Here is a 19,380-nt window from a genome sequence, read left to right as displayed (position 1 = left end):
GATTTTCAGGTGGGGTGAGTGCTAGTTCATCGTGGGAGCCTTGGGGTCCTGCAAGTCACTCTTCCAGCTGGCAGCACGACCTTCCCTTTGAAATTGCTCCCTGATCACAAGAACTGGCACTTTTGATATTCCTAAACGATGACATTAATCATTTACTATTTCTGTTCACTCTGTCAGAAACATTTGGTAAAGGCTTTTTGTTTCTCTGCCCCTCCCAGGCTGATTTCCAGGCGCTCACAGCCCCCTCCCCTGGACCGGGATTCTCCTCTCTGCCCTCCCAGGCTCCGTGCTGTGGGATGGATGGGAGTGAGCAGAGTGAACAACCAACATCTCCACGAGCTTCTCTCCTTCATTCTGCAGAAAACCAGGTTTTAAATGGCAAGGCTGTGCCACAGAGAAGAGCTGGGATGGCAGCACCTCTGCCAGGCTGTCAGGGACCGGCTGCATCCGGGGCAGAGCTGGGAAATGGGTGTCCAACGCCAGCCTCCCCATCCACTGCCAACGTCACTTCGATCTGACAGAGAGAGAAACATCTCTCTGAGCTAAGGCTCTTCCACCCCATTCTCCAGGACACTTAATTACCATGCAGCCAGTACATTTCGTGGTGCCATTACAAATAATTTAGCTACAGCAATATGGCAGTTTAATTTGCCTTATTTATCTCAATCATTTTGCATGAGGGAGATAAATGCCTCAGCAGGAGTTCACGTGGATGCTCCATCTCCTTTAATGTGGCTTCAGGTAAAGGCTGCACGACACATCCCTGCACAAAAATTAATCTTGCAGGCAATTGGCCTGAACTGCAACAGCCAGAGCAGGCAGACAGAACTCTGCCTCGTGGCTCTGAGCTGAGCCAGGGCTCTGCCGTGAGCTGGCTTAGAGGTGGCTTACCTTGGAGCCCAGGAGAGGGGAAAGGCAACACAGATCCCCCTCAGCCCTGTCCATGGCATCCTGCTGAGCACGTAGTTTGCTGCTTCTTTCTTTTTTTAGTTTGGAAATGTCAGCACTTTCCGTTCCCATGGGAACGCTGCCTTTTCCCTTGGCACGTTGTTGCACGGGGAGCTGCCGGGGCTGTGGTGCTGCTGGCAGTGTGTGCCAGCCGTCCCTGGCCCCTGGCCAGCACAGGGGGATGGTCCCCAGCCCTTCCCCGGGGGTCCTGCCCCTCCAGACCCCGAGTGGGGCTGAGCCCAGCAGCTCTGGGCTTCCAGGAACAGCCTCAGCCACGGCATCACTGCGAGGGGTCACAGGCTGGTGGTGAGAACTCTTATGGGCCTGACTGTAATCTCCTAGAGCAATTATTCTAATTATTCTAATTCTCTATAGCCGTGTGGGGTCGGGCTCTGGTCCCAGGGAACAAGGGAAAGCAGGGAATGGCCTCAGGCTGGGCCAGGGCAGGCTCAGCTGGACAGCAGCAGGAATTTCTCCATGGGAAGGGTGCTCAGGCATTGGAAGGGGCTGCCCAGGGAGGGTTGGAGTGCCCATCCCTGGAGGTGTCCTGGAAGGCCTGGATGTGGCACTCAGAGCTCTGGGCTGGGGACGAGGTGGGGATGGGCACAGCTGGGACTTGACGGTCTGGGAGGGATTTTCCAACCTCAGTAAAAGTGGGATTCTGTGTTTTGTGAAGCACCCAGTGAGCTCATGGGAGAGCAGGGGATGTCCCCAGTGTGGAGGGAGCCTGGCAGGTACACAGGCACTGTGCTGATGGTGAAAGTCACATTCTTGGTGTAAAAACCTGATTTTGCCACTGTGGAAAACCTCCAGGTTAGAGGGGACCCGTTTGCTTCTGAAATCATTTGTGATGTGATAAAGCAGCAGCAGCAGCAGCAGCAGTGCTTGGGTGGTCAGTGCTCCCGAGGGGCACCCTGGAATTTATTGAGTTAATTCAGTTCCCAAAGACACCGGGTTCACTGGGGTTAGGGGTGCCACAACCCTTACCTTCAGTGCTGTTTTCAAGAGCTGCTGCTCAAAAAAGCTCCTTTCAGAGCAGTGGGACGTGTGAAACAATGCCGAGCTGCTGACAGGTACCATGGCAATGGCTGTGCCAGGAGCTGCTCTGCCATCGCCTCAGCTAATTTCCACTCCATATTTATGAGTATTCCCACTCCTGAAGGGTGCTGGCAGCTCTTCCCTGGATTGCTGGTGTCTCAGGCTGGGGGCTGTGCCCTGTTTGTGCTGGGCAGGGGCAATGTGGCCACAGCTCTGTCCGTGCTCGGTGGCCCAGGGCCGGAGGGAGCCGAGGAGTGACCCTGAGGTCAGGGTCCCACCCGGGATGTTCTGAGGCTGCACTCCCACCCTGCTGTTCCCAGCTGTCCCAGCCAGGCCTGAGCCCTGTGCCCCAGCCCATCCCACAGGGCTGTGCCATCCCTGGTGTCCCCCAGCCCCATTCTGGTGGGGCTGTGCCATCCCCGGTGCCATGCCCAGTGCCATCCCTGGTGCCATCCCTGGTGCCATCCCCGGTGCCATGTGTCCCCCAGCCCCATTTGCCATGCCCGGTGCCATCCCCGGTGCCATCCCCGGTGCCATCCCTGGTGCCATCCCCGGTGCCATCCCCGGTGCCATCCCCGGTGCCATCCCCGGTGCCATCCCTGGTGCCATCCCCGGTGCCATGCCCGGTGCCTCTCCAGCCCACCCCAGCAGGGCTGTGCCACAGCAGGGGCTGCTCCCCTCCCAGTGCACTGTTCCAAGCTCTGGAAGCCAGGATTTCAGAGCAGGAAGGTTAATTGCTATTTGCTTTCCAAGCCTTTATCTCGTTTTTAACTCCTCTCGCTTTCATCTTCCCTCCCTGCTTTTTGAAGAACCACTTTTAGAGATCTGTTCCCAGGCTCCAAACCAGCTGCAGGTTCAGGGCCAGGGAGAATTAGCAGAGGAGGCTCGTCTGCAGGCTGTGGTGGTCCGTGGGCAGGAGGCTGTGCTCCTGAGGGTCACGTTTTGTAGGAAGAGGATTTAGGGGCGTGGGGAGTCACCAGTCCCTAGGGTGGCCTGGCCTGTGAGCCCCAGGTCTCAGCTTCTCTGCTGGCACCATCTCTGCCTTCCTGTGTGAAACAAAAGCACCATCAGGTGCTTTCCTTACCATAAAGATATTTACACACTTCAATAAAGGCGGCTCTCAGCATTCCATGAAGTTAAGCAGATGGAGCTCGTGGGGTGTTTTTTGCAGCCTCTCAGGGATTTTACTCATTCTCTCTGCACTTGCTGCACATCTCTGTTAAGCACTCAAACACCAAAGCTGAATGCAGATCTCCAGGGTTAGTCTAAACACTGGGTAATTGAATTTTCCATGGGCAAATTCACTGCCCTGCTCTTCTGGCTGCTGGCTTTGTTTGCCAGGGCACACCCTGGGTGCTCCTGATGCCTTGTTTCTCCCCCCTGCTCTCCCAGGGCTCTCCAGGAGCATCCTGCAGCACCCTGAGCATGGCCCAGTGCCTGGGCATGGCCGGGGTCTTGCACTCCCATCTCCAGTTTTATTCCAGGTTCACTAAAGCCTCTCTGTGTGGATGAGTGGAGTGTTTGGGAGCTCTGTGTGCCTCAGCTGCTCTTCCTTGTTAGTGACTCTCCTGCCAGGCTCTTAATCACCCATATGTTTTATCAGCAGTGATCTTGCATTTGCTAACAATCTGCAGATTAGAAAAAAATTATCCCCAGTCCCTGGCGAGCCCCTGCACAGGCCGGGTGTGCTGATGGTGCTGATGGTGCCACAGGCATGGCACAGCCCTGCCAGCTGCCAGTGCCACCCCACCTCAGCCTGGGGCTGATCTCGTCCTGCCAGCCCCGTGTTGGGGCACATCTGCACCACAAGCTGCCAGAGGGCAGGGTGACATGGGATATTGGGATGAGATTCCTGCCTGGCAGGGTGGGCAGGCCCTGGCACAGGTGCCCAGAGCAGCTGTGGCTGCCCCTGGATCCCTGGCAGTGCCCAAGGCCAGGCTGGGCATTGGGGCTGGAGCAGCCTGGGACAGGGGAAGGTGTCCCTGCCATGGCTGGGGTGGATCTGGACGGGCTTTAAATCCCTTCCAGCCTGAACTATTCTGGGTTCCCTTGATTCTATGAATTTCACTGACCTGTGATCTTATCAAGCAATGGAAGCACATTTATTTGACAGAATCTGCTGTCTATAAAACTGTATTAGCAACAGCTGTATTTTTGTCCCTTAAGTCTGTCTCAGATTTTCCATTACTTTTCCTGTCTGGAAATCTGCCAGTCTGCTTGATTTTCACCACAGCATCAGCACTTTCTTTCTGATTTCCCCCTGCATTCAAAGGTGTATTCAAAATCAACAGCACTGGGTCAGCTCCCTCTTTTTAGATTCTGGTGTTCCTGATTGTGGCTATTTCACATCAATGGCTTTTATCATCAGTTTTCTTCTCTCTCTGTTTTCCCCCCAGTCTCTCTGTTCCTAATTCAGCTCATCAGAAACAAGAAGTGTATAAAACCCTCTGGTAAGGAACCTGCCCACTGAATACCTGTGTTTGGTGGTGGGTTGAAAGGGGCTGCTTTCCTTCCAGCCCATCCAGATGCCAGCTGCTTTCCTCAGTGTGCTTCCAGCAGGCTCTTTCAGTTTCAGGAGCTCTCGCAGCTCTTCTGCACATCCCCACTTTTTAATTTCTTGTCTGCAGCTCGGCAGAGGCTCCGGCTCCCAGGCAGCTCTCAGGAATCCACGGGGATGAGAGGATTTCATATTGACTCTAAATAAAGGATAGTGTGGCGCTGAGGAAACATCCAAACAGAGCAGGAGCCCAGTTCCCAGGGTTCCTGCGAGGAAGGGAAGGTTTCATTTGTTACCCTGCGCCTGGGGCCAGCCCTGCTGCAGCACACAGCTTTCATTCCTCCTCCTCTCCCACCAGGAGAACCCTTTGGAATGCACCTCTTTCCCTGTAATTCCTTGTGCTGTACAAAGCGTCCGTTTGTGGCAGGAAAGGCCATTTCCTGGGTGACAAGTGGCCATCACCTCTGGGCTGCCTTGCCCACAGAAGCAGTCTGAGGTGGCTGGGGAGCCGTGCCTGGTGCCTCGTGGGGCTCAGAGGAAGGGAGCTCCATGAGTTCCCAAAAGGGCAGAGGGACGAGGAGCATTGGGTGACCCCCAAGGTGAGTGTCCCAGTGCCCCCTGCCCTGCCAGGGGTCCCTGCCCAGCCCTCCCACACCCTCACCCCCTTCCACCCGAAATGGGCAGTGAATGCTCATCCCTCCGAAATGCCAGGGATTGTCCACTCCCTGCTGGCAGCCTCATGACGTGTCTGCAAATGCCCAAATTATTGTCTTTGCTGTTCTCTCGTGGCCACGGTTGCCCAAAGTCTGGATACAGAATGAAGATAACAGAGCAGTAAATATCCAACCCGTGGCCACGGTTGCCCAAAGTCTGGATACAGAATGAAGATAACAGAGCAGTAAATGTCCAACCCAGGCTCTGGAGCTTGTAGCTGTAGCAGCATCCTGGGAGTCCATTTGCTCAGACAACAGGGTTCTATGGGAAATATTCTGAGGAAAGAAAATTTAAACATATTTAAGAGAAAAATAAAAGCAAGCTAAGGAAAGCAATGCCCATTGCCTGGAACACCTCCCAGGCAATGCATTTCCTGTGGTGCCTGAGCACGGGGTTTGGGATGCTGAGGGTGATGTGCCCCCCATCAAACACTGTTTGGACATCCCTGAGATCTGAGCAACGAGGCTTTCCTGTGCTGAAACGGTGCCTGGTGCTCTGCAGGTCAGGGGGCCGTGCTGTGAGCGGGGTCCGGCCCCTCGGGGCAGAGCTGCCTGCCTTCCTCAGGGACAGAGGGGTCCCAGGAGGCTGCCCAAGGGCTGGGGCCTTGCTGTGCCCTCACACAGCCTGGGGAGAAAGCTGGAATTAACCCCAGAGCATGAGCCAAGCTTTTCCTGTGGGAAATCTGCCAGCTTGGCTGCACGCCGTGTGCCCACCCCTGTAGCTGCTGTCGCTTGTGGCCACCTTCCCCTGCTGTGAGATGCCACCTGGATCCCTGCACTGCCTGCAGCCTCCCATCACCCTCCCACTGGTTTTGGGCTGTCTGGATGCTGGCTTTAGCTGGCAGGGCTTTTCTGCTGCCTTCTGGTGCCCACTGGTGCCCCGGGAGGCGGCAGGACAGGAGCCCTGCACACACGAGGGCTCCCATGGGCACATAAAGGATGGGGCTTCAGCAGAGCTGAACAGACTTGGGGCCAGAGCTTGTAGGATTGGGGCCCAGATCTTGTAGGATTGGGGGCCCAGATCTTGTAGGACTGGGGGCCAGATCTTGTAGGACTGGGGGCCAGATCTTGTAGAATGGGGGCCAGATCTTGTAGGATTGGGGGCCCAGAACTTGTAGGATTGGGGTGAGATCTTGTAGGATTGGGGACCACATCTTGTAGGATTGGGGGCCCAGAACTTGTAGGATTGGGGGCCAGAACTTGTAGGATTGGGGGCCCAGATCTTGTAGGATGGGGGCCAGATCTTGTAGGATTGGGGGCCCAGATCTTGTAGGATTGGGGTCAGATCTTGTAGGATTGGGGCCAGAACTTGTAGGATTGGGGTGAGATCTTGTAGGATTGGGGCCCAGATCTTGTAGGATTAGTCCTTCAAGCATCCTTCAAGCATCAATGTAAATGAAGTCTATACTTACAGTTAGATTCCTGCACACACATCAGGGACAGCATTAGCAAATCCAAGCCTGGAAATCAGGAGCCAGGGTGCAAAGCCTGGGATGGAGAGTGAAAGCTCCAGAGCTGCTGCTCCTGCTGTCTCATCTGTGACCCCTGCTGAGCACCCTCTGGGCCATCTGCCTCTCACATTTTCCAGCCTTCTTTGACAATCAGCAGAGAGATTTTTATATTTTTTTTAACAGAGTCTGTGATTACTTGTCATGAAGAGCAGGACGTGGGGCTTTCAGGAAAACACCACTAAGTATCACGAGAATCATGAAGGAAGCACAAGTGCAGGATGCTGGTGCCCAGTCCTGGGTCGTGGCAGAGCTTTCCTGCTGTGCTGGGCACACACAACCCCAGGAATGTGCTTTTATGACCCCCCAGTCCACAGCAGAGTCCCCAGAGGCAGAGAAATACAGAGATACCCTCCTCTCAGCCTGTTACAACATTTACAGAAACAGTCTGTAAATAGAATTATGGGAGTGTTTTAAATGGATTTCTGAGCTGGATTCAGAACTATTCCCTGGTTGCATTCCCTAAATATAAACCAGAGCTTATCTTGCTGGCACAAAACTGCCGAGAGCGTCTTTCAGAGGTACCCCTGTGAGCACCCGAGGGGGCTGAAAGCTGGATTTGCACTTTTTAGGGACTGCTGAGGTACAACTGCAACAGAGGGAGGGACTCAGGGAGAGGAGGAGACCCTGTGCCCCACCCAGGGAACAGGCACCGAGCCTCCAAAGGGGAGACTGCTGTGGGCTCACAGAGCAAAGCCTGTCCTGCACCCCTGATCAGAGCAAAGCCTGTCCTGCACCCCTGATCAGCTCAGAGCAAAGCCTGTCCTGCACCCCTGATCAGCTCAGAGCAAAGCCTGTCCTGCACCCCTGATCAGCTCTGCCTGCAGGGAAAGGGGCTCAGGATAAGGTTTGCTGGGAATTCCTGACCTGAACAGTAACACAGTCAGGCTTAAGTGTCTCTGCTGTCTTTCAAAGTAAAAATAGACAGTTACAAGTCTTAGTGAGGAGTTATGTGGTGCAATAATGGAATGATAGAATCCTGGAATGGTTCGGGTTGGAAAGGACCTTGAGGCTCATCCCATCCCACCCCTGCCATGGCAGGGACACCTCCCACTGTCCCAGGTGCTCCCAGCCCCAGTGTCCAGCCTGGCCTTGGGCACTGCCAGGGATCCAGGGGCAGCCACAGCTGCTCTGGGAATTCCATCCCAGCCCCTGCCCACCCTGCCAGGGAACAATTTCTCATTGCCAGTACCCCATCCAGCCCTGCCCTGTGTCAGTGGGAGCTATTCCCTGTGTCCTGTCCCTCCAGGCCCTGAGCTGTGCCCCTGCTCCCTGCTGAGCTCTCCCCAGCCCCTTGCCCATCCCGAGAGCCTCTCTGATCCCTGCAGCTGCAGGGGAGGGCAGAGGTGGATGTGGTCAGCTCCTCTGACCTGCCCAGCAGCACAGGCTCTATAATTACTCTCTGGAATATCTGCCTCAAGCCAGAAGTTGTGTGCTGGAACTGAAGGAGCCTCTGCCTAATGAGCCTGTCCCTGGATGTCAGCAGTAATTAATGTGCATCGCCCTGCAGGTTCCCACCTCCTCTTAACAGGCTGAAATTTTATCCTCTGGTTATAATTGCAAATTATGGTTAAAATTTTACATGCCTGGCAGTCGAGAAGCTGGATGCTCCAGCTTATTCCCCTGTGGCTACACGTGGGGATGTTGCTGAGATGGTTCCAGCCCCTCCTTTCACTCCTGTCCCTCTTACACGTGACTTCCATCCTCATCACCCTCTTCTCCTCTCGTGCCCCTTCTCTCTCACTTTGTCCCCTCCTTTCCTTGCCTCCTTTTCTGTGTCTGAGGGGCAGCGTCTGAGCCTAAATAACCACAACTTATTGACCTCATTTGGCAGGAGGGACAGCTCAGCTGCTGGTGCAGGCGTTCCCCGTGGCCAGCAGTGCCCAGCTGAGGGTGGAGGATGCACAAACACTCGCTGAAGGGCTCCCTCACTCCCAAACACCAGCTGCTGGCAGAACTCCTGCTGCTGCACCCCCTGGAAAGATCTCCTGTCTGGAACCAGGCTGCAGAGCTAACACTGGCCTGGGGCCCGTGGTGAGTGCCCCGACTGTTGCCATGGCATTATAACTATTCATTATTGGAGGAAAATACTGCACAAAGAGGTGACAGACGTTGGTTCCAGATCCAGGGCAGGTAGATGGGGAGGAGCTCAGGGGCTGGTTGCAGTAGCCAGGTGAGCCTCTCTCGAGAAGAGGTTCACTCTTCTTTTCCAAATCTTTTCATCAAAAAAAAAAAAAAGTAATTAAGGACTAAGAGAGAATTTGGGCTTTGTTCCTGTCAGCGCACAGGAAGCTGAGAGCAAACGTGAGGTGCTGAGTGGTGGGTGAGGCAGCCTGGAGAGCTGCCCAGGGATGAGCCCAGCTGCTCTGGAAGGCTGCTGGCATTGCTGACAGCACTGTTGACCACTTGAATTACGGGCAGGCCCTGAGAGCTGGGCCCCAGTGTGACATCTCATGCAGCCAGCGCTGGCCTGTGCCAGAGCTCAGAGCTGAGAACAGTGGCTTTATGTAATTTCAGATGCAGGTAGCTGTGAAAGGCAGAGCAGAGCTGACAGCCCTGCTCCAGGCCCAGGAAATGCTGAGTGTGTCCAAGCAGAGCAGGCTGCACCCAAACAAGGAGTGCCCCCGGGGGCAGAGGGCTGTGCTGTGGTCATTTCAGCACAGGAAGCAGTTCTTGCCTACAACATTTGCATCATTTAAAGGTGGACAGCCATGCTGGACCCCTGGGGTCTCCAGCCAGGCCCTGAGCCAGCACTCAGCATCCCCAGCCCTGGCACCCCTGGGCAGCCACATCCTGTTCTCCTCACCTCAGACAGAGCTCCAGCTACCTGTGGGAGACATGCTGGAATGGATGACAAATGCATGGATTATGTACAGAATAGATAATGAGTGATATTTTCTGTTGAATGCACAGAATCACAGAATCCTGGAAGGGTTTGGGTTGGAAGGGACCTTAAATCTCATCTCATCCCACCCAGGGACACCTTCCACTGTCCCAGGTTGCTCCAAGCCCTGTCCAGGAGCTGGAACATTTCAAGGGATCTGGCAGCCACAACTTGTCTGGGCAGCCCGTGCAACTCTCTTAGTGAAATTTAAAAAACTGCTGGAAAACAAACAGCTAAGAATTCACTTTACATTTGGAAAGCTGCATTTTGAATGCTTCAGCTCAAAACTGCAAGTAACAGAGAATCCAAATCGGGAGAATTTGTACGATTTACAGTATAAATTATTAAAGGGGAAAGAAAAAGACGTTACTCATGAAAAGTACATTCTTGTCGATCAAAGCTGCAAACAGAGAGTACTTTTATAAAGGCATCTGCCAGCCTTTGATACGCTCTGTGGAAACCTTGTCAGGTGTTTGGAGAGTGGAGCGTGGAGCTGTCGGGCTCCAGCGCTGTTCCCTGCTTCGAGGACAAGTCAGAGGCAGCAGAGCGGGGTGAGCTCAGCCCAGGGGTTCCTGTGCTGCCTCAGGAAAAAAAAAATGCAGGAAACGGGAACCTGAACAGCAGCGTTCCCCGGGCGCAGGATCGAAGTTGAAGCTCAGCAGAGGCTGGGCACAGCGGGTGCCCTCAGTGTGCTCATTAAATGCTCAGCCAAAAGCAGCACCTGCCAGCGCCCCGACCCCGTTCTCCAGTGCTCCAGCAGCACTCAGCTGGGCCAGAGGCGAGCTCGGAGGCAGATGAACAATTTATGCAGAGTGGGATCCATGACAAAGTAGCAGCTACTTTGGTGAATACAAGCATCTTTGTACAAGTGCCCAGATGGTTCGGGAGCTGTGAAAAGCGCCGTTGTTGTTCCAGCTCGGCAGCACGCCCCTGACAACGTGCCGGGCACGGCCCCTGCTCCTGGGAGCTGCAGCATCCAGCCTCCCCACAGATCCCACCCAGGCCGAGTGCCTGGCTCTGCTGACACGTTTTCTGCAGGGTAATGTCCTTCCCAGGGTGTTCCCAGTGCTGTCTGCAATGCCGTGTTCCCACTCTGTCCTTTGCCTAAAGTGGACGTTGGATTTAGGGCCTGCTGGACACTGAGGCAGCCAAGCCCAGGCCTCGGCGGTCCCTCGTGGGCACAAGGGTCACAGGGGTGCCCAGCCTGACAGCCAGCCTGGCTGGGGATGGGGCCGCAGGCTGGGAGAGACTCACCTCCCATCACCCACCATGAGGTAACCCTTCAACCCCAGGATCCTGAAGGATCCCAGCCCCACACACTGGAGGGTCAGGGATGGAAGAGCCCGGAGAGCCACTGGCCTGAGGGCAGCTGTCCTTCCTGTGGGAGCTGGACAAACTGCAGGGAGACACTGCCCTGCAGGCAGCAGGGATCTGGAAGGGCCTCTGGGAACAGCTGGGGAAGGTGAGGAGTCTGGCTCTGCCTGGGAAGGCAGGGAGCAGGCAAAGCTGGGGCAGAGGGAGTGTGGGGAGAGGCTGGAAGCTGTGCTCCATGGAGGCTGGTGCTCCTGGGGGAGGGTGGGAGCGGCACTGTGGCCTGGGAATGCAGCAGCAGGACAAAGGGGAGGCTCCGGAAGAGGGGAGCTGAGCCAGGAAGGTGCAGAGGGAACAGGGCCTGTGGTGCAGGGAGACACACTGGGGACAGCTTAACCGGGGTCCTGTTTAGCTGGGTATTTGTGGGTGTGTGTGCAGCCAGGGTGGTGTGGGGAGCCCTGCCGAACCACTCGGTGGGGCCCTGGGGGGTGGCTCTGGGGAGTGTGACACGCAGGCATGGCCGGGGCTGCAGGATTCCCATCCTCCCTGCGTGATGCTGCTGCTGCCACCAGGTATTTGAGTGCCCCAGAGCAGCACCAGCTGCATCCCATCAGCACTGCTGGCTCTTGGAGTCCATTTTGTCCAAAAGCCAGAGATTTAAAGGTTTCCTTCCATGACAAATGAACACCAAGGGACAAGCTCACGTCCTGGGGGCCACGTTGGCACTTTGGCTGGCTCTGCTGGAAGGACCAACCCTCCATGGGGATCCCAGCCTAGCAAAGGAGCTGGGCTCTGACAAGAGAGCTGGGCACAGGCTGGCCTTTGGCAGGGAGCGTGGGTCAGCCAGGTCACACCCACTCACCTGCTGTCCTTGGGGACACAGAGTGCCTGGGGCCGCCCCCGCCCCGCTGATCGGGGGGTGCGGGTCGCGGGTACCCCCTGCCACATGTCCGACCCCGCTGCACATCACCGGCAATGCTCGGTGCCCTGCCGTGCCCGAACTGCGGGCACCCCTGTCTGTCCTGAGCCGCTGTCCCCGCTGCGGGGGAGCCCCTCGGTGGGCGCCGGGCTGCGGGCAGCGGGGGGAGCCGCGGCCACCTGCGGCGAGCCCGCAGCGCCGGGCGCCCGGTGCCCGCGGAGCCGCCCCCCGCTCCCCGGGGCACGGGCACGGGCACCGCGCTCCGCTCCGCCCGCAGCGGGGGCAGGGAGGGCCGAGCCGGGCGGGGGGCGCGCCCACAGCCCCGCCCCGCACCGCCCCGCACCGCCCCGCAGCGGGATGTGAGCCCAGGCTCCGGCAGCGCCCGCCGCCCCGCGCCCCGGGAAGATGCTGAGCAGGTGGATGAGTGGCAGCAGCAGGAACCTGGACCGCGAGTACAACTGCACCGTGCGGCTGCTGGACGACAGCGAGTACACCTGCACCATCCAGGTCAGCCTCCGCGCCGCCGGCACCGGCACCGGGGCCGCGCTGCCCCCGCAGAGCCGCGCTGCCGCCGGCCCGGCAGACAAAAGGAGCGGAGCGGCGGGGGCGGCCCGGTGCTGCCCCGCGCCGCCAACAAAGGCGGCCCCCCCGCTCCCGCAGCCCGCCTCCCCCGGCTCGCGGGCGGCCACCGGAGCCGGCGGCGGGGAGAGCCCCGGGGCTGAGCCCCGCCGCCTGGACCCCCCCAGCCGCGGAGGGGTGCGGGGATGGCTCGGAGAGCCGCCCGCCTGCCCCCGGCGCGGCGATGCCCGCAGCAGCCGGAGCCGGAGCGGGGCAAGGGCAGCCCGGCACGGCACGGCACGGCACGGCACGGCACGACCGCCGCGGGGCCGGGGAGCCGCGGCCGTGCCCCGCGGAGCCGCTCGGAGCTCGCCCTCCGCTGCCGGGCGCGGGGGCTGCGCGCAGCGCGGGGAGGACGTGGGTGCCAAGGGGAGTAGGGGATGCGGCGGGGCAGGGCGGCGCAGGGACCCGCGGGGCAGGGATGCTGCGGGGCAGCGATGCCCGGGGGTGCTGCTGGCAGGGACAGACCCTCCCGGCCCCGCCGCGGCCGGGTGCCCGCTCTGCCTCCCCCGTTAGCGCCCGGCTGGTCGTGATGAGCGCTCGGGTTTTGTAATCGTCCGGAGCGGCGGGGACGGGAGGGCATCCGCCGCCCCCTGCGCCCCCGTGCCGGGAGGGACCGGCACCGGCACCGGTAGCGGCACCCATGGTCGGGGCCGTCGCCCCTCAGCTGCTGTCCCTGCGCTGCCAGGGCTGCGAGGGACATCGCTCAGCGCGCAGATGTCGTGGGATGTGTCGTATTGCTGAAAACTAGGGAAACGCACTCCGGGGCTCCGCTGGAGCGAGTCCGGTACCGGGACCGTGTGACCGGGGGCTGACAGAAGCATCCCTGGCTCCGGCTGCTCCTGCGCTTCATTCCTGCCGTCAGCATCATCCTTGCAAGGGAGCTCACGAAAACCTGTGCGGAGCCGCACGCGCGGGGATTGCTGCTGGAGGCGGCTGGCCCCAGCCCAGCCCGTGGGCGATGGAAAATTCGGGGCAGAGTTTTGAGTAAAGGTGACTCAACACGTCAATAGCAACAGCTCCCCCCGCCCAGCCCCGGGGGCCCCCAGCTCTCCCCGGCCTGTGATGCCAAGGAGGGGTGAACATCCTTTCATTTCCAGGCACAAACCTGCTTCTGGTGATAATGCCAAAGGACGGTTACCAAGGGTGCTGCAGGCTATGGGAGGCACCGTCATTTTGGCTTAAACAGCCTAAAATCGATAAATAGGGTGATTTGTGCAAATACCACTGAAGAATGGTGGTAGTGCTGCCGGTCTCTGCTCACCTCCCCCACCGGGGTTGTAAAGTGTGACCCAGTAAACGGCTCGAACAGCAGCCCAGTTTATTTTGCATAAGCCAAACTAATTCGTCTCTCAGAGGCTGTTTTTAATACTAATTAAATGGGAAACTGTAGTTTGGGAGAGAAAGTGTGGGCAGAGCAGTTCAGAAAAATCTGGATTTTCTGCCCTTAAGACAATTTGACAAGGTGTCGTCATTTTGCATGTCATTTTTTTTTAAAGAGAAAATATGACTCGGTCCCATATTCCGGTTGATATTTTATGTGTAGCATAGTAAACAGGGATTCCTGGCATTTAGCATGCGCGACCCGAGGGATGGAGAATTTGCTCCTGCTACCCTGACAAGCAAGGTTACCCCACTTAAATGTTTGCTCTCGCTTGCTTTCATGCTGCCTTATAAGCCAAGTATTTATAGTCCATGCGAAATTAGGGAGAACATAGCAGGAATGTGTAATGTCTCGCAAGTGAGGAGGGAACCGTCACCGCGCAGGCTGCGAGCGCTGAATGAGTTTTGAAGGTCATTCCCTCACGAGCGCAGAGATTTCACATCTTGCCGAGATCCACAGTGTCTCCTCACCCAGGCTGGTTCTGCGCCTGTTGGATGTAATTTATGCCTTTCTATTTCTGCTGGAATCCGGAGAGCCTGGCCGGAGCAGCAGCCCGGCTCCCACACGCAGGGCTGGGCTCCGTCTGGAGTTTGTGCCTGTGCTGGTTCTGCTGCTGTGCCCTGTGTCCTCCCTGGCAGGGGGATGAGGACGGGCTCTGTGCCCTCCCTGGAGCGTGGCCTGTCTGACGGGTCATCTGGCTTCGCTGCTGGGGAGGAGGCAGCAGCGTGGAGGCAGAGCTGATTTTTGAGCAGGTTTATTTACATTTCAGATAATGGCATCGGTTAAATCTGTCATGAAATTAACCTCTGGCTGTGCTTGATGAAGGTGTGTGAGTAGGGGTTTGCTGCTGCCAGATAATACCTGAGCATTCTGCTTCTAAATAAAGCCTTTTTTATTTGATTTTCCAAGGTTTTCTTTGTTCATATTCCCATGTAGAATGAGCAGTTCATTGTCTGAGCTGGGATGAATCCTTCCTCTTTTTTTTCCCGAATTCCCACTCCTGAACAGCCCATCCAAGCAGGCAGAGGAGCCTGGAGGACTCATCCCTGGGGCCCCCAGATGCTGTTGGGGGGACAGAGGTGCCATGGGCACGGAGAGCAGGGTGCAGTGGGTCGGGGCAGCGGGGTTGGCGCCTCCATGAACCTCTTGTCATGAGGTTTTTTTGTGAATTCCAGTGTTTGCTGGTTTGGGGAAGATGCTGTCCCAGCATCTGTCTGCCAGTGAGCAGGGCTGGGCCCTGAGCCCTGCCAGCGCTCGGGCACTACAGCAGCTGCCTGAGCAGGAAGATGCTGGGCTCTTGGCTGGGAAAAGCTGCTCTTTGACAGGGCCACAGGCCACGGGGGCAGCTCCTCGGGCAGCAGAGGTGGTGCTGGTTTGTGCCTGGGTCCTCCAGGTGCGCGAAGGCAGCGGTGCCATCCCTGCCCCGTCCCTTGGCACGTGCTGGCTGCCACCCGTGGGTGTGGGCACCCTGGTCACGGGTGTCACTGCCCCGAGACGTGTCCCCGGGGAGAGGGGGCTCACGGAGAGGGGCAGCCATTCCTCTAGGCATTCAGCTTGTCTCCGTGGTGAGGGCTGCTCTAGCCGTGTGTTTAATCGGAGTTTCACCCCTCCGTGGCGCAGGCTGCTGGCCAGGCTCCTCGCAGCGCCCTCGGGATGAAAAGAGCCCTGAAACACGCAGCAGTGCTGTGGTTTGCTGTCAGTGAGTTGCTTGTCTGAGGAAATGTTTTAAATTCTTCACTGCGGTGTCAGTGGTGGCATAAAAGGCTCGAAATAATTAATGATTTGCCGTTGCTCGATGCATCAAGCATTTTCCTGAAAAGACAGTGGTGTTTTGTTTCAAACCCCAGCAGAACGACAGGAACGTGGAGATGTGAGAAAATAAATATATGGTTTCTTAGATGCAGAATGTAAGAACTTTCTTGCCTAAGACTGGGAGGAAATGAAAGCGAGCTCCTGGTTGCACTCTGGGACAAACCCCCTGCTTCCCACTTGGAGCACGGAGCTCTTTAGGAGCCCTGACAGGATCATTAATATCAGGCAGCAGCACAAAGGGGAGCTGGGGGTTTGTGGCAGTGAAGGTTATTTGTTCATTATCTTTTTATCTTCTGAGAGTTTCCAATTGCTTTTCCCGGGAAGTAGGTTAGGAGACCGCTGCTTCCGCAGGGCCGGCTCCGCCCGGAGCCCCGAGCACGGGGGGACAGGGCCACTCCGGCAGCGCCACCAGCCAGGGCTGTGTGCCCAGCTGTGGTGTCTGTCTGTCTGTCTGTCCCAGAGCCCTGCCCTCCCTCCACAGCTGGAGCCCGAGTGAGGGGACAGGGAGCGGGGCCAAAGCCATTGACAGAAACGCAGAGTGTGGCAGCATGCGGGTCCCGGGCTGGGGGTCCCGGGCTGGGGGTCCCGGGCTGGGGGTCCCAGGCTGAGGGTCCCGGGCTGAGGGTCCTGGGCTGGGGGTCCCAGGCTGGGGTTCCCAGGTGAGGTTCCCAGGCTGAGGGTCTCAGGCTGGGGTCCCCAGGTTGGGGGTCCCAGGCTGAGGGTCCCAGGTTGGGGGTCCCAGGCTGAGGGTCCCAGGTTGGGGGTCCCAGGCTGAGGGTCCCAGGTTGGGGGTCCCAGGTGAGGTTCCCAGGCTGAGGGTCTCAGGCTGGGGTCCCCAGGTTGGGGGTCCCAGGCTGAGGGTCCCAGGTTGGGGGTCCCAGGTTGGGGGTCCCAGGCTGGGGTTCCCAGACTGGGGTTCCCAGGTCGGGGGTCCCAGGCTGAAGGTCCTGAGCTGAGGGTCCCAGGTCGGGGGTCCCAGGCTGAGGGTCCTGAGCTGAGGGTCCCAGGCTGGGGTTCCCAGGTTGGGGTTCCCAGGTTGGGCGTCCCAGGTTGGGGTTCCCAGGTTGGGGTTCCCAGGTTGGGGGTCCCAGGCTGAGGGCCAGCCCCGGGCCCGGCGGTCCGAGCATCCCCCACTCTCCTGCTCCTCCAGAGCCCCCGAGCAGCCCCAGCACGGAGCAGAGTGGGAGCCCCAGGCTGGGGCAGCAGGCTGGGGGTGCTCCGGCCTGCGGGTCCCAGGGAGGCTGAAAGCATGAGCACGGCTTTGCTGTTGGCTGTTCAAAGCCATGTTTTTATTCATAGCCTTGGAAATGTGTTAGCAGCAGAAAGCCGTCGCTGTGGCTCAGCTGTGACTGTGAGTTGTGCTGGCGGGGCAGCTCCTTCGCCCCTGGCTCCAGCATTTGCATACACTTGGTTTGGTAGGCTCGGGAGGGAACTGCCTGAAATGCACAATGAGTTTGAAGGGAAAGCAGCAGTCAAAGAAGCATTTCATCTCCTTTTCCTCTTTAATTTATGTCCAAAAGATACAGAAGGCAGCTGAGGAAAACATCCGCTGAATGTCCACTGAAAATGGGGGACAATATATTCACTCACAATTCAGTGGGAGCAAAACCCCAAGTTGTTTTGCAAACCCGTGGAAAATATTTCTGTTGCTGTTCTTTCTCCGCCAGCCGAAATGTCTGTTTTCTGTTCACTTTTCATACCTGTTTTACAACGTTACCTGCTGTGAACCTGCCAGCTATTCCCCTCTCAGGAGCCAATTTCCTGACAGAACTACTTTGCTTATCACTTTGCTGTGGAAGATGCTGAAGGCAAATATAGACAAAGAGGCAGATATAGATGTAGATGTCCGCACACGCAGAGATGCCATTGCAGAGGGATGTGTACCACAGCACCAGGAAAAAGGAATTTGCTCCTTCTGTCGTGTCAGAATTAGGTGATGTGCAGCAGGAGGCTTTTTTTGAGGCGTCCGGGGAATACTGAAAGTGCCGTGAGCAGCCCACTTATTTTTACTTTTTGAGTCAGCCTCCGGGAGCCCGGCGGGATCGCGGCCGCGGGGATGACGCCGATGGCCACGCGCTGGCAGCGCCAGGACTCACACCGTGCCTTGGTGTGCCCCGGGCAGGACCAGGGCACTGACAGCTCCTGACATCCCTCTGTGACCCGGCACGTGTCTGGTCACTGCAGCCTCGCAGCTGGCTCCTCCTGGCAGCCGGGCGTGGGGCGGACAAGGAGCGCGTGGGAGCGAGACCCTGGCGGAGGTGCCACCAGGGGAGGGGGCACGGCCCTGATGGGGTGCCCTCAGTCTGTGGGCATCCTCCCCAGCTCATGCAGGGGTGGGGACCTTGCAGGGTGTGTGGCATCACAGAATCCTGGAGGGCTGTGGGTTGGGAGGGACCTCAAATCCCACCCAGTGCCACCCCTGCCATGGCAGGGACGAGGCCACTGTCCCAGGTGCTCCCAGCCCCAGTGTCCAGCCTGGCCTGGGACACTGCCAGGGATCCAGGGCAGCCACAGCTGCTCTGGGCACCTGTGCCAGGGTTTTGCCACTTGGCTCAGACTTGATGGGCCCTTCGTGCTCCAGGATGGCTTGTGCTTGTTTTTGTCTCGTGTCATGTGCCACTGAGAAGGCCGGCAAGGAGCCAAACAAGGGTTTGCTGTGGGGGAAGAGCTGGGGTTTATTTGCCATCTGTTTTGTGGAGAGCAGACAATCCCTCCTTAGCCTGGGGTCGGGCTGGGGGCTGTGGCAGAGCCCTGAATGCTGCCACTGCCATCAGACACTTGTTTGTGGGCAGAAAACCCAATTATTGTTTGGTTACAGCGAGCTCTGGAGTTGTTTCTGCAAATAAGAAGGTTTTAGGTCGAATTCTTCTCTTTAAAATGTTTCCAGGCTAAATTATTGCAGCAGTGGGGGAGCATTGATGATCTGGAGTTGCTGTGGGGCTGGTGTGTCCACAGTGAGTGTCTGCAGACCTGTGGCTCTTGCACAGCACAGGAGATGGCAGCAGGTTCTGATGGACACTGAGGCTGCCCTGGGCCAGAGTTTGTCATGCCAGGGCTGGGGATGACTGGAAGGGATCACTGAATCGTAGAAGCTTTAAATGGTTTGGGTTGGAAGGGACCTGAAAGCTCATCTTGTTCCAAGCCTTGCCATGGGCTGGGACACCTCCCACTAGAGCAGGTGTCTCCAAGGGTTGGGCTACATGCCCTCCTCTGACTGGGTTAGTAGTTACTGACTTCTGGCTGCTCCTACCTGCCTGTTGGAAGCTTCAGAACCCAGGAAAATCCATCCTATCCTGATCTGTGGGCTGTCCCCTTGTATTGCCATCAGTGCTGCACCCACCGTGGCGTTTGGTCCCTCTCTAAAATCTGATTTACGTGCCACCTTTGTCACCACGAGAGACATTTTCCTCGTGCTCCAGCCCACGCCAGCAGAGCTCTGCCAGCTGCTGCCCAGGCGCGGGAGAGTGGCAAACCCCCCGTCCTCGGTCAGCACGGCAGGAGCCCCCCTGGGAGCACTGGGGAGCTGCAGCCCCCGCGGCCGGGCGGGAGCAGGGCTGGCACAGGGACAGCTCGGCCCCGCAGGAGCCCCGGCCTGCCACAGCTCCTCTGCTCAGCGAGGAAGAGGAGCGTGAAGGGCGGCGGGCCGGGAGCACGCGAGCTGCGTGCGGGAGCGCCTTTGCTGGGGCTCGGGGACACCAAACCCTTCTGCCATCGCGCTGGGCCGAGCAGGGGCTGGCCGAGGGAACGT

At 57.9% G+C, this 19,380-nt stretch overlaps 1 protein-coding gene across 1 annotated transcript in view; it reads left to right on the top strand.

Annotated features, from left to right (window-relative positions):
* The first annotated feature begins 12,223 nt into the window (after positions 1-12,223).
* FRMD5 (FERM domain containing 5) overlaps positions 12,224-19,380 on the top strand; it is a 65,776-nt gene continuing 58,619 nt past the window's right edge. Inside the window, exon 1 of the mRNA XM_041465046.1 lies at positions 12,224-12,325. Coding sequence (XP_041320980.1) covers positions 12,224-12,325 — 102 coding nt within the window. The remainder of the gene's footprint in view (positions 12,326-19,380) is intronic.

Source organism: Pyrgilauda ruficollis, unplaced genomic scaffold (assembly GCF_017590135.1).
Source record: "Pyrgilauda ruficollis isolate IOZ18807 unplaced genomic scaffold, ASM1759013v1 scaffold186, whole genome shotgun sequence".
Classification (NCBI taxonomy): domain Eukaryota; kingdom Metazoa; phylum Chordata; class Aves; order Passeriformes; family Passeridae; genus Pyrgilauda; species Pyrgilauda ruficollis.
Note: the sequence above shows the minus strand (reverse complement) of the source record. Positions and strands in the feature narration are given on the sequence as shown.